Source organism: Perissodus microlepis, chromosome 15 (assembly GCF_051167445.1).
Source record: "Perissodus microlepis isolate ML-2025 ecotype Zambia chromosome 15, ASM5116744v1, whole genome shotgun sequence".
Taxonomy (NCBI): Eukaryota; Metazoa; Chordata; class Actinopteri; order Cichliformes; family Cichlidae; genus Perissodus; species Perissodus microlepis.
In genome coordinates this window covers 13,278,102-13,292,524 of record NC_140475.1, presented here as the reverse complement: position 1 = coordinate 13,292,524, position 14,423 = coordinate 13,278,102, and the positions used below count along the sequence as shown (strand labels likewise).

The following is a 14,423-nucleotide window of genomic DNA, read 5'->3' as shown; positions in this document are numbered from 1 at the left end:
GTTTCCTTTGTGCTGTTCTGAAGCTGTTTCATAAGGATGACTTTTCACGGAGCGCCACAATGAATTATGGTGGCACTGGTGAAGGAACAATTTAACTGATGCATGAATATGCAATTGTGCCTCAATCCCGGGCCTGAAATCAATCAAGTAGACAGTCAGTGGCTATTCTGAACCTTGCCACCTGCACTCTTGTATTCTGTGTTCGTTTGAGAAGTTAGGATCCATTTCTCCTTCACTGCAGTTGTGAAACCTTGGGGTCTTTCTCCTGTGGTTCTATGGTTTACCTCCACACAGAGGCAACCACATGACATAGGTGGCATCTTTATCTCCTCAAACTGCTAATGCCTTATGGTGCAAACGAAGCTAATTCACTTGTGTGTTTTATTAGCAGTAGCATATAGTTAAATTAACTGCAAATACTTTAATTTTGCAGCACTGCGATTCATTATGATGAGTTCCTAAGAGTGACTAAGCGATTAACGCAAGACATCTGTTTTTGTAGTGATGTCATACAATCCTTTGTTATATTTGTGATTGATTTGATTCTAGGAGTAACATCTGCTATTCTCCAGCATCTCCTTGAGTCACTTCTAAAAAATGTCTCTTCTGTTAGAGTTTAAGGATGAGCGCTTCTGTAATTGTGATAATTCCACACTTCTTGTCTTTCCCATTCTACAATGATGCAAAGTGACAAAAATACTTGAGTACATTTTTGACTAGTTCCCTTTTAACCAAACACTTCCTAGCTCTACTCTGATATTTTAGAGACAACCTTGACTGGGCAAACTAAAAGTTGTAGAGCATTAGTAAAGTATCTATTAAACATTACAAGAAGTTAAATGCACTGTAGAAAAGCTTATGTAAATTTATTGTGGTAAAGTGGTGCTTGCCTTAACTGCAGATGTACAAGCGAATCCATCCATCCATCCATCCATCCATCCATTCGCTACCGCTTATCCTTTTCAGGGTCGCGGGGGGCGCTGGAGCCAATCCCAGCTCGTACAAGCGAATGCATTATAAAAAAGTTAAATCCAGGTAGCTTTGATTCATGCATAATTTCATCAACAATAATTAAATAATGCAATGTAATTAAAAACGTAGCCGTTTTAGAGCCTTTCTACAGAACTTTTACTTAAAGACTGAGTGTAAAACTTTTGCAGAGCTCTGAAATCCTTGTTTTATGTTGGCATTGATTTTTCTTGACCTTTCTTCTCTCCACTGTTTCGACTTGTTACCTCTTTGGTTTCTTTTTCTTAAACTCTTTTTCCACTTGCACACAACCTTACAGTTTTCATCTTAACTTTTAGTCTGTCTACAGCGCTCTAACTTTCTATAGACTGAGAGGATCTTGGATGAGGAAGTATGAGGTAGTTGGGGAGGCGTATGCAAGAGTGCGAAGTCTGGGCAAAAGGCCCAGTGTTTGGCCACATTTGTAACCGACTCTACATGTGAAAGCCTTCGGGGCACATCAGGCAAAATTCCTAGTATTCAGGAGGAGAAAAAAAGGCCTCTGATTATTGCCGTATCTCAGCACTACACACACGCTCACTCACACAAATACACACACACACACACACACTGTTCATAAACCTTGATGATGTCAGCAGCTAAGCGGTATAAAGGTTTTGCCTCTTGGAATGACAGCACCACTGATATCTGGCAGACCATCAGTTAGTCACGTCAGCGTAACTGATGGAAGTTCTCCATTCAGGCCCAGGCTGTGTCCAGGTCCTTTGTCAGCTCAGACAGACAGAAAGACAGGCAGGCAACCTCTCCAACTACATTTAAACAACATACATTCATTAAAATACACCACAGAGGAATTCCCCCTGAGAAAAGGTTAGAGGCTAAATGTGCAAATTTAACTGCTCCAAACTGCAGTTACTTCACCATTGTAATGATGTGTTCAGGATTTTTTTATGCTAGCTGTTTGGAATAATTATCAGTCAAATCTTTTTTTCATTACAGTCATTGAATCTTATGGAAAAACTACATTGTCAGTGTAGCCAAAGACTGATACCGGGTATTCAAAGGGTGCAATAGAGCTTCATTGTTGTCTGAACACATCAGTGAACCGAGTCTTTGCACTACATGTATATACATTGATTCTTAACGGGTATACAGATGTTGTAATTTACTTTAAAATATACTACCCTTGTATTATGATTATTATAGTAAATTTAGCTTAAAAACTAAAATTCAGGATTTATAAGTTTATATTTTCACATTACTACTTTTGGTATCTTCCAGTGATTGCAAGAAAAGGGAGACAGAATAGCAGCACTTATTCTTTTATATTTTTTTCCTTATTTTCTTTTTCTAAAATATTAGAAGAAAACAAAGATGAAAGCCACATAAAAAATACACAGCAATTAATCTATTATGATCTACTATGTATCAGTACATTTCTGTATCTATTTTTTTTTTTGAGGCAGCAGCATTGTGTTTGTGTCTGCGTGTTTGAGTTTGTGTGTGAGTTCATTCAAAACAGATTTGACAGATACAACAAAACACCGACAAAAGATATATGTTTACAACTGTATTCGGATTTAAGGACTTTTTAAACCAATTAATAAATAATTTTGTCGTTTCCAGTTCAAAAAGTTCCTTGTTTGATATTTACATCATAAATTAAATAAGAAACTAAAGACTTTCAACTTATTTAAGATATGTTTGAAGCATTCAATACAACTCATAACAAATCAAAACAATTAAAAATTAAGGAAGAGGATTAGGGCCACTGGGAAAAACAATGACAATATGACTTTCTTTCTCCAGGATTTCATTTTTTCCCCTCGGAATTCTATCAGAATATTAGATTTTCTTTTTCTAGAGTTCTGAGAAAAAAAAAAGAATTCTAAGAAAAAAGTCTGCAGAAAAAGTTTTCATAGAATTCTAAAAAACAAACAAACAAACAATAAAACAGCCACAACCTGTGGCCTTAATCCACGGTTATTTTTACAACGCATGGAACAGAATTTAAAAACTTTTACTGCATATTTTACATATGCTAATAGGTCAGGTAAAAGTTAAGTGATGTAAAAACAGAAGAAATCATACTCTGATATGTAAGCATTAATAGCTAAAACTGCAAGTAAATATACAATGCCTATATTTAGAGGGCATGGGAAAATTAAAAATGAGTGAGTTTGGAAACATCTTTTTGCACACTAAATGAGGGCATTTCACATATTCCATAAACCAGTTTCAAGTTGACCTGGATATTTTGCACTTTTCCATATCAGAGGCATGTTTCTCTTTCTGTTTTTTCACTTCTTTTTTTTTTAAATAATGTAATAATGGTGCGATCCAAACACCAAAACTAATTTAATGCCACCAGTGAAATATTCTACTTGGACAGAAAATAATGACACATACAAAAAACAGCTCACTGACAAATAAATACCAGGAAACACTGACATCTTACAATAGGGAGTCAATAGCCTTTTCCATGTTGCACTTCACGTGTCAGACAGTATGGTCTGTGCTCTGGAGTTTTCAGGTGAAACGGCTATGGAACAACACATTTTCTTACTGCCTTTGGAAATCATGTACAGGTCAGGTTAACAAACATGGCCAATGGTGCATGAGAGGTTTGGAATAGAAACACTGGATTGATGTTTAACCAGCTTTTGCAGGGAGGGAAAGTTACTTTACTGCCATTAAGACAACTCTGTTATATTATGTAATGGAGCAAACTTTCTCCATTTGTCAGGCAGTATGCAAAAAGTCAGTTCCTGAACAGCTTCTTAGAGTCTTGGGGAAAAAAACTTCTCTAATGACAAAGAAAAGAGAAAGGCCTGACAAACACAAGTTGTGCTGAATGGATCACCAAGGGCAAGTCAGCCCCACACAGGTTCCTTGTATCCTTTTGTCAGTGTCTCAGCTTTTGTGTGGAGCACCTGGTTGCACATGCCTACAACCTCACTACGGATGGTAACGTCCTCTTTTAGACAGCTGGCTCAATCTTCACCAGATATCGTCAGCTTCCATTGGTTATGATAACTGAGGTGGTTTTATGTCCCTGTATTTGTTCAGCCTGCACTCTCACATGAGATGCCACATCATACTGCACTCCTCCACAGGCCAAGCTGGAGTAACTCCGCAAGCTCTCCGGATCATACAGATGCTCGAGGGAGTACCCAGTCAAGGCGTACGCCGCCTGCCTGTCCAGTGGCTGCCTCTCCTGTGCTGGATAGATCAGCGGACTTCCCTGGGGTTGTTGAGGGTGTGGGGACATATCTGTCTGCATGTAGTCTTTGGTGAGGGAGAGGCCTGATCTGGGGATTCCGTCAGAGCTGGGGCTGCTGAGACGAGACAAAGAAGCAGGACTCGTCGTGTTTTCATCATTTTCATTGGGGCCAAGAACTTTAATGCTGTCTCGGTGATGGAGGCGTTCAGTAAGGAGGTCGATGCTGGGGGCTCCGGGGCCACGGCATACCACGCTGGGCATAGTAAGCTGAGAATGATGGGGTAGGGAGGAGGTGAAACAGGGACCGTGAGTTTTGGTGAGGCCCGAGACATCCAGTGGCATCTTATGTTGCTGTAGACGGCTCTCCTCCTCTTTGATCATTTGCTGTGTGGCACGGATCAGGGTCTCCATCTTGCTGGGCTCTCGAGGGCTCGCTTGGAATTGGTCACCGTGGTAACGCTCACCTGAATCACTGGTGGACCCACCTCCGTCAGGTGAACTCACTACGCTGTCTTCGTCCCAGTGGCCCCGTCCTATAAATGCAAATCAGTGGTCAGATTTGATAACAATAGAATAAATGAATATCACATTGTTAACATGCTCATGCGGTTAATGGGCAAAATTCTGCCTTAAATGCATATATCATTATAGCATCATGGTCTGACTGGGTGTCTTGGCTGAAGCACAGTGGGGTTTTTTTGCTGTTTGAGGATGTGAAATGTGAAATAACTTGGCTTTCAGTTGCGGGCAATTTTTGAACAGATGGTAGCAATCGGCACACTGGCAAGAGACGGTGTAAACAACTTAGCATGTCCCATAATAACATTTGGAAAACAGCTACCAGGAGAAGCTAGGCCAGAACTATTTTCAGAGACAGATGGTTGTGGTCTCAACCCTAACACCTCACCGTGAATGGCGCCATGGTAGGATGTTATTTCGTAGCCTTCGCTGTTGTCCACTGAGAATTTTGGCAACGAGAGAACGGAGCGTGTGGTGTCCCACCACATCTCTCTTCCCGACTGGGGGGTTCCCAGGAAGTAGCGGCCACTCTGGCATCGAACACGATCACAGGTGGTGGTGTGAGGGTGCGTTTGGGCATGGGCAAGATCCTCTTCTGATAGACCCAGGCCGTAGCACAGGGAGCCTGATTCTGGATACAATCTGTAGGCACAAGAAGCCTCCGTAGCTTCACTGGGATCCAACAGCTGAGGAGAGGCAGAGTCTGTCAGTGGGCTCCCTCCCCACTGACTGTCTTGGTCAGACTCTGAACGCTCTGGATTGAAAGCTGAAAATTGCTGGACAGAAACAAGAAAATCACAGTTCTGGGAGTTTTTGATTTGAATCCACAGCAAGCTTCCCTAATTGACTTAGCTCTAAAAAACAATTACCTGTGGGTAGGGTGACACTCTGGCTTTGGCCTTGGACTGGGTCAGACGTGACTTGGTGCTCTTTCTTTCTTCATTGTGACTGTCAGCGTAGGGAAAGGCTGGCTTGCTGGGGCTCATTTGATCCAAAGACAGCTGCATTCCTTTATACTCAGTGTCCCTTTTAAAACACATAAAATGTATGTTAGAGATAAACAAAATAGTTTAACTTAAACTTCCATTTTGTGATGTTTTTTATAGTCTTGCAAGATCATGCTCAGAATAACATATCTATAACAGCGAATTGCTATGAAATTCATGGGCTCCACAGGACTCTGCCAAGTGATCCCTTTACTTATTTATCACCACCAAGCGCCACCAAAACCAAATTCATCACCACTCACCATGAGGTTTTCTTTTTAGTGCTGATATCATGTTAGTACTATTACTGCGAGTACCTTAGAATGCTGATGTCAGCATGTACAACCTCAGAGATCACCTCGGATCCCTAGCTTTCTTTTAACATGCATGCATCTTTGAACTTTGCTGTGGGTTCAAATTATTTTATGCACTATGAGCTGCAGGTTACTGAGGAGCTTCTTCACAGTGACCCACACAAACACACAGAACATTTTTGACCTAGTTTTACTTTCATTTTTTCAAGCTAGCTCATGTTTCTGTAGTTAATCCAGAATTCCCCAAACCTTTAGGCTATTTTCATCATATATACTTGGATCATGTTCTCTTTCTGACCATCTTGATTTTAGCATTGCTCGAGAAGCATAATTACTAATTAGTCTAAAGCACACTCCTTGGCTAATGTTGAATATAGATAGATGGTCAGACTTAAATTGAGTCAGGCTTTATAAAAAGGATTTAAGCACAACTTTAAGTGAATAAAGTATATAAGGGAACTTTAAGATTATGAGCTCTCAGCTTCTGAGATTATTAACAAACACCCAGAAAAAAGTTAATCATTCTTTTTTTTTTTTCTTTTTTCTTTTTTTAACCACAAACATTACGAGAATGTGGAAAGAATGCACCGAGAGTAAACACACACCAGAAACATATTTATACTTATAAGTATTATCTATGCAATCAATTTCCTCTAAATGTACCCAGTTTTTTAAAATTTACTTTTGAATGTTGCAGATTTCAAACATGCAACTTGTGTGCCATCTTTGACATTTTAACCCACTGTACTGCGGCTGAACTCAATGCAATTGTCACTGTCGAGGGAGTGAAAAAGGCTCCTGTGTCAAGTGTTCAGCAAACATGAGCCTATTCTTAACTTATCACATCAACAGTATGTAATAGCAGCTGTCTGGCATTTTAAACCTTGTGGCCCATCCCTGACCCTGTACAGCCAGCCTCTTCAATATGACTCTAAATATGACCCATTCCTTATGTACAACACTGCAGGCGAAAGGCTATGTTTGGATAGCCAGTGCACAGTCTGAGTGTTATTTGCTCTTGCAGGTATAGTTATGGTAGCCGGTTGTGCATCCTATCTGTGCCCTGGCTGACTTATGTCTGAGCCAATAATGTTGGGCCTTTGTGCAAACTCAGCTGTGTTAGCCGAATTCCACCTCAGGGGTCAATGTCAGAGCACCTCACATCTGAAATATGCCACCAGCCAACTTCCAAACATAATTTATTAATGGATTCTTGTTGGGCTGAAACGCTGCCATGCCAAGGTGATTGAATTGCTGTTTTTTTTTAAAGTAGTTGTTTGTTTTTTTCCACTTTTGCCTCTTGGACTTTCAGATACTTCTGTGTTGGACTTGATTATTCACTTGGAAATTCTCTGTCATTTTAATGTAGTTACTTTGTTTTTGCCTTACTGCATTGAAGAAATCAATAGGTGGAGTGCAGCCATATGCATACATGCACGTACAGACTTGCGCAAACTCTCCATCACATGCACTTACACACACACAGGAAAAAAACGACATGTGGATCAACCAAACAAGGAAAATCCAACATGTGTTACAGCTATGAGATAGCTATTGATTCCTAGTTCACCGTTTGATCGATTTTGCTTTCCTTAGACTGCAGATCGATGGTGGCAGTAGAGGTTTTTGATGGGGTTGAACCCTGATGTTTGTCTTGCTGTCTCAAAGGGCCTTAGTGTGCTTTGTTCTCTCATAACACACAGCTGCCTGAGTCCTGCAACCTCTGTATTTGGTGGATTTGTACAGAGAGACTACGGAGGGATAAAGAGAAGGATTTCTCCAGGAGAAAAAGACCCATTGTATCACAGAGTGAGCTTCAAGTACAGATCATAAGAGTGCATGATATGATTATACTAGTAAAATATTCAGTGTTATTCCCACAGTGCCATCTCTATTAAAAGGGCATTCTTATTTAGACCGGAGTAGTGCTGCAACCTTGTTTTACAATGACTGTGCAGCTACAGTATAATTGCAGCCATCAGCACAAATTATAGATTTAACTGTCTCAAAAGAGTATACTTTTTAAATTATTTTGAAATCAATTATGAAGTATCTGTTAAAACAAAAGTTTCCATCTGATTTTAGGATGGAAATCGTTATTTACACTTACGTGAGGACATAGTTGACGCTGACGATACAGTGAGGCCTTGAGGATCGGCTATTGTGGACGATAGTGGCATAACTTTGGACCCAGACCCAGCCGCCGTGTTTGGCAAGGAACCGATAGTACTTAGTTGTGACTTGGCCTTTTACCAGCACTGCAGGAGATAAAAGAAACACACAGACAGCAGAGATTAACATGTTTAACAAGTTTCACGTTTTCTTTTTTGTGTGTGTGCGTGCGTGTGGGAGACGTGTGATTGCCTGCACATGGTGGCTGCAGCAGGTTGCCTGAGCAGTTGCTGCATAACAAGAGAAGGTCAAGCTGCCTGTTGTAAAAGCATAAATGAACACACTTGTAACTCACAGAGGTGGTGTGCACAGCGGAGGTGGAAGATGTCACAGCTGTGGACATGATGGTACAGCGTTTTCTCAATGAGGTCCTGGGGCTCATAACCTGTCAGCTCAGCTACCCTGGGGAGAAATTCAGGAGTTAAAATAAGCAGCTAATTCAGGGATATTTCATTTTTCTGTGCTTCGGGTTTCACAGGCAATTTTAGCTCCAGGAGCTTCTTTTATAACTTGCTTCCCTTTTCTAATGAAAAATGCATAGACTTCACACAACGTTTGCCAACCACACACTACAATTAAAATAGAAACAAACTCAAAAACACCTAAAGGGAAAAGAATACAACACATAGAACAAAGTCTTGATTAGTACCTGGAGTCGAGGAAGATGAGCTTCATGTCCAAGCTGGCTCTGAACATGAACATGTTACTGTGCAGTTTGATCTCAGTCACGGCGCTGGGAGGCAGAGAGTGACCGACAGCCACCAAGCCCACATTCTGGTAGCATCCTTCAAAAGGTGACATGTCCAAACTGTACTGACGGATCTTCAGGTAGCCACTGCAGTGGATCACCTATAGTAAAGCATATACAAGATAATAGCTAAATCACTAATTACATTTAATAATGAAATTTCTTAAAATTCCATTTCATAAGAACAGTAGTCAGCTTTATGATTTATGTGATGCATTTCAGAAGCAGGCAGCATAGTGTAATTTATATCAAAATACAATATAATCAAATGATAATAGAACTGTTGGAACAGCCTGACACAATTACATTAAACTGCACGAATAAGCTAAAACTTTTCGTGGTTAGAAAAAAAGGTATAAAGTAATTTTAATGTTGGTGACCATTTTTTCTTATTCACTTCTTATATTTATTAATGTGAAATTATTTTTATAATACCATTATCGTTATTGTTAATAAATAAAAAGAACAAGACACTCTTTATTTACTAGCGCTGCCTACCTTGTATCCACCACTGGTAAGCCCCGCGTTTCTTTTTGCCAGCACACATTTCATCCGCAAAAAGAAAGAGCGTTCCACTTCATATTCTGAAAGAGGTCAAACACCTTGCTATTAAATTCTCGTATAATAATAACAACAATAATAATTGAAAAATAAAATAATAGGGTTTTACGGCGTTAAAATTTATCCTGCAAGGAAAAAACACAGGCACAGGCGCAAGCTATTGCGTAAATTCCATCCGCGTATATTACGCGCGTTCATTGCATTTTTTTTATCATATGCTAATTATGCTGACACTACACAGTGCAACACTAGGATTAAATAGAAAATGCTAAATGACATAACATGTGCATATGTGGAGCCTGAAGGCGTCGTTCTGTACCTTGCACGAAATGTGTGTGATAGGGCTGATGTGGGGTGAGGACAGCTGTCATCTCATCGTGGTCGGCAGGATGGACATATTCATAAATACTGTTCCCAGTCAACTCTACCTGTTGAGAATAACTCAGGTAATTAACGGGTAAAAGCTTCCTGGTGGATGATGTATTTTTATCTGCGCATGGGTATCGCGTTCATTTTCAGACGATGCTTTATGAATAACAAATACGGAGGAAAAAAAACGTATGAAAGGAAATATATATATGTATATATGTAATGATCACAAAAACGAACCTGAGACAGTCCTAAATGGACCGACGCTGTCTCTGAAATGTACATTATCTTCCCATCTGGGGCCACGACGAAGATGAATCCGTCCAACGTCTGCAAATAATAAACGACAGGCTGCCGTCACTTCTCCGTGTTAATTCACAAGCCCGGGTCGACCATGTTCTTTGGCTACAGATCAGTACCTTTAATAATATTAATAACAGCCTAAATACCTGCAGTAAATGTGATCCCAGCTCTCGTCCAATGTTGTCCAAGGATCTCGTTCGACTTGAGTGACCCCAAGCTTCACCCAGACCTGGAGAGAGAGCGAAATAACGGTGTTTGGCTGCTGCATGACTTTGAAATTAAATAGAAATATATATAGTATTTTTTTTAGTTGAGCTTAAATTATTATTATTATTATTATTATTATTCGTTTAGCATAAAGGAAAAAGTAGGACACACACACACACACACACAGAAATCAAAACGCTAGGAGCTCCTATTTAAAGGGCCAATTTACAGTTAAAGCATTTATTCCTCTCCACAGTACTGAAAATTTGTCCCTTCCTGCATGCTGTACAGTCTCCCTGGAGGCACAAACCCACACGTGCAGAGGTGTTATTATTATTATTATTATTATTATTATTATTATTATTATTATTATTATTGTTGTTGTTGTTGTTGTTGTTGTTGTTATTGCTGTTATTGTTGTTGATGATGATGTTTTTTTTTTTCCTCCCTAAAATGTGACAAAAAAATGTTCATTTGTGGATTTTTGCCTGGTATATCCCACGATAGCCTGGATGCTATCTTGTGCTACTCATCAAATTTATTCAGTTCCATCAGAAATTTCGTGGAGCTCGGGTATTATAAGTAAATTAGGTGTCCGTCTCCCCTGCTGTAAATGTGTAAATGAAAATGAAAATAGGTCTACGGTGTCGGTGGGACATGCAGACTAACATCAATCTACCAGATGAGGGGCTGTGTTAATTTTTTTTACATATCTATCTATCTATCTATCTATCTATCTATCTATCTATCTATCTATCTATCTATCTATCTATCTATCTATCTATCTATCTAAGTGTGTGTGTGTGTGTGTGTGTGTGTACATGTTCTTTCTTTCTTTTCATTTTATTTTTTAAGCTGCTTCCATCAAACAATGAAAAGATTAAAAAGAAAAACGCGAGCTGGGTATTTGGGAGACATTTTGCATCCAGCATTTTGTTATCACACCGCAGAAGCTGGGTAAGATTATATGTGCTTTAGGTGATTATAAGCCTTGCAGGTGCTTTTTCTAATTGGCGACTCTTCCTCTCAGTCACGCAGACTAGTGGACCTGCAGAGACGTTGGCAGATCGTCTCGTTTGGTTATACGGAATTAAAAAGCATCATAAAGCATCTGAACAGACTCCCTGACGACCCACGAGGAATTGTGGGAATATTCCTGTAACGTTTCTGTAGAACTTGAAGAGAACCTGTGTGTTCTAATTACACCCTACTTTCTAACTTATACTGAACACTAAGTTTTATATGTTTTTTTTTTTTGCATTAACCGACCGAGTGACAATCCTAAAAATATGCAGATTTTTAAAGTAGTCATGTTTATTTATTTTTTTCCTAAAATATAATAATATTAGGTTGTGTAGAAGTAATTCCAGTTTACTATTATTACTATTATATTACTATATTAGTAAAAATCTCCTCTCACTCCCCATGCGTTTCCCTTCATTCGTAAAATTCTGCAGATAAGTTGATCAAAGAAGAGATATAATTATTTTTAGTTAATGAAATAAAGTTAATGAAAAGATCGCAAAAACGTGTAGATGAAAAAAAAATCCAACACAAATAAATAAATAAATAAATAAATAAATAAATAAGCAGTGGAGAGTGCACGTTGGCTAGGTGCTCACCCTGGGGGAAAACAATTCTCATCTTCAGGTAACTTGTTGTCAGTCTTATTATGGAGGCTTTGTCTAACTGGGATGTGATGGCCGACGGTAAAGGCAACATTTTAGCCAGTTCATAGAATTCACTGTTTTCCTTTTCCCGTCTAGTCCTTGCAGCCGTTTTGGATTTCTCCTTCATGTCGGCGCCTTTTCTTTATATCCTTAACTTGTCGGATGGTTCGCTCGTTCAAATCAGCAGTATGACCGACTCCTCCCGCTTTGCTTCGTTTTTCATTGTATATTTTTTTCAACTGCAAAAAAAAAATGTTTTTGTTGTTGTTGTTGTTTTTTGGTTGTTGTTTTTTTTTTTTGTATGACAAGATGAATCCAAAGGGTGGGAATATCCCTGTGATCTCCCAAATGAGTGATCTGAGTCTGCGATAATTCAACTGGTTGTAGTTAAACCTCCTCGGTGTAGCCACTGGCCTTCATCCATGACCTGCAAAACAAAGAATGAGTGTGAATAACTGTGTTGTTTTTCTGAGGAAGGCTTGCATTGCACATAGAGGTGACTCTGGAATAACAGAAAAAAAAAAAAAAAAAAACCCGTATACGTCAATCATCAGTCAAAGTCAGATTTATGTTTTTAACAGATCTAGAGCCAGGGCACGATGCGTTTGCCACAGTATCACAAACAAAAACAACAACCTCTGAAAAAATGATATAAACAATACAGAAAAAAGGTAATGCAATATGAATGCGACGCTATTACATTACGTGTACGTGGTTTAATTTTCTGAAAAGATGACAAGATTTTGGTAAACAGCTGCTCAACAGAGATATCTGTACTGACCGCAACTAGACCATAACATTAAAAAAAAAATCTAACGGTAAGATGCAGTAAACTAATTCTGCACGTTGCATTTTCTGTTATTATTTTGGGAGTGATAAAACAAGCCGTTATGCTGCTGATCCCTGAAGGAGTATCGAGGAAATGACATTTGACCCAACACAATTCCTGAAACGTGTGCAACTGCGTTGGCAGAGACAACTCGGTGCTCGATTTTTTTTCCTCGTTTACTTCTTTAAAGAAAGTGTAAAAACATATTAAAAGGATCATTAATTTTCAGATTTGTTTAGATGCATGTATTTGTAGTGTTCCTACCCGAGCAGAGATACGCTGTTGGGTATTTCCCTACATCTGAATCGATCCTGAGTCTCAAAGCAGCCTGCTGGGAATTTCACCTGTCCTGAACCGGGTTCACCAGTCCTCCCAGTTAAAATTGTTCTCAGCTCCTCCTGGATTTCCACCTGGAAAGGCGAACGGGCCGTGCGCTGCATACACCTCTCCAAATTATAGGGACACGCAACGAGTGGCATTCATGCCCAGCAAACCTCCTCTCCTCAACTATCTCAATGTCCCTCTCTGGAGCAGCTCGAGACCCGCCCATTGTTTTCTTGCTTCCTCGTGATTGGGTGGAAGCGTTACAAGTCATTACGCGATTGGACACTTACAGTGGGCGACGATTTAGGTATGCGTAGCACTTGGCCGTGCCCGAAGTGAGCTTAAATGTGATCCTGTTGTGTTTTTGTCATTAGCCTGCAGATCATGGATCAAGCTGAAATAAATAAATAAACCTGCATAAATAGCAGGGGAATGTTAACAGGTGAGAGGGTAATTAAAAGCTTTAAAGAGTCTCACTCGGTGATGGAAAACAACAGAAAATAAAATAATCCTCCAGGAAGAACATGTATTATTTCCACAATTATGCTGCACAAATCACGAAACACCTTTCATTAGATGGTACAGAACAGAATGTATGGGGCAATTTGGGGGACAATGAAAATCAATACGGGTGTTAGTTTACTCAGAGGAACTGCAATTATTTCTTTTAGAAAATAATGGAGATATTCTTATTTTTTTCCCCAATCCGGCTGCATTTGTTTTCATTCAGTGGTCAAATTTTTTCACAATATGGATTTCGATTGGGGGGGGGGGTGTGTGCAGCAGATAAATAAAGCTTTTAGGTTTTAGCAATACAGGGAGCCACGGCAGAAAACAATAAACAAATATCACGGTATTGCTGTTTGACAGAATCACTTGATGTTCTGCTTGTGCTCATCCCGCTGTCTAATAAATAGACCCCACATTCTTACCATCGACCTTTTTTTTGTTTTAGCATCATAGGAATGCTCTTGATATATAATATATTCTTAGTTATATTTAAATCAACAGGCTAAATTATGCCCTCTCTCTTCAGGTTTTGTTTTTGACTAATTTCCCCCTAGCTGTCTGCTGGATTGTTTCCCTGCGGATGCAGATTTTTTTAGTTCTCTGCTTTAAGAGGTATACTTGCAATATTAACACAGGCATCGGCTACAAAAAAATAAAAAATAAACAAAGTAGTCCGCATGTCCCTCGGTGTAGTCAGTCGTGTACTCTAGATGCTAAAT

The 14,423-nt window shown here is 39.4% G+C and overlaps 1 protein-coding gene across 1 annotated transcript; it reads right to left on the bottom strand.

The window, feature by feature from the left end:
* Positions 1 to 2,355: 2,355 nt before the first annotated feature.
* Positions 2,356 to 13,348, bottom strand: LOC146371864 (single-minded homolog 1-like). The gene is made up of 12 exons (XM_084954205.1): positions 13,135 to 13,348; positions 11,994 to 12,468; positions 10,311 to 10,393; positions 10,102 to 10,191; positions 9,812 to 9,920; positions 9,430 to 9,515; positions 8,833 to 9,032; positions 8,479 to 8,585; positions 8,122 to 8,269; positions 5,581 to 5,737; positions 5,100 to 5,487; positions 2,356 to 4,725 (listed from the first exon to the last, which is right to left on the bottom strand). Exons 2-12 carry the CDS (start codon positions 12,166 to 12,168, stop codon positions 3,983 to 3,985), a joined length of 2,286 nt encoding a protein of 761 aa, XP_084810331.1. The 5' UTR covers positions 12,169 to 12,468; positions 13,135 to 13,348; the 3' UTR covers positions 2,356 to 3,982.
* Positions 13,349 to 14,423: the final 1,075 nt, after the last annotated feature.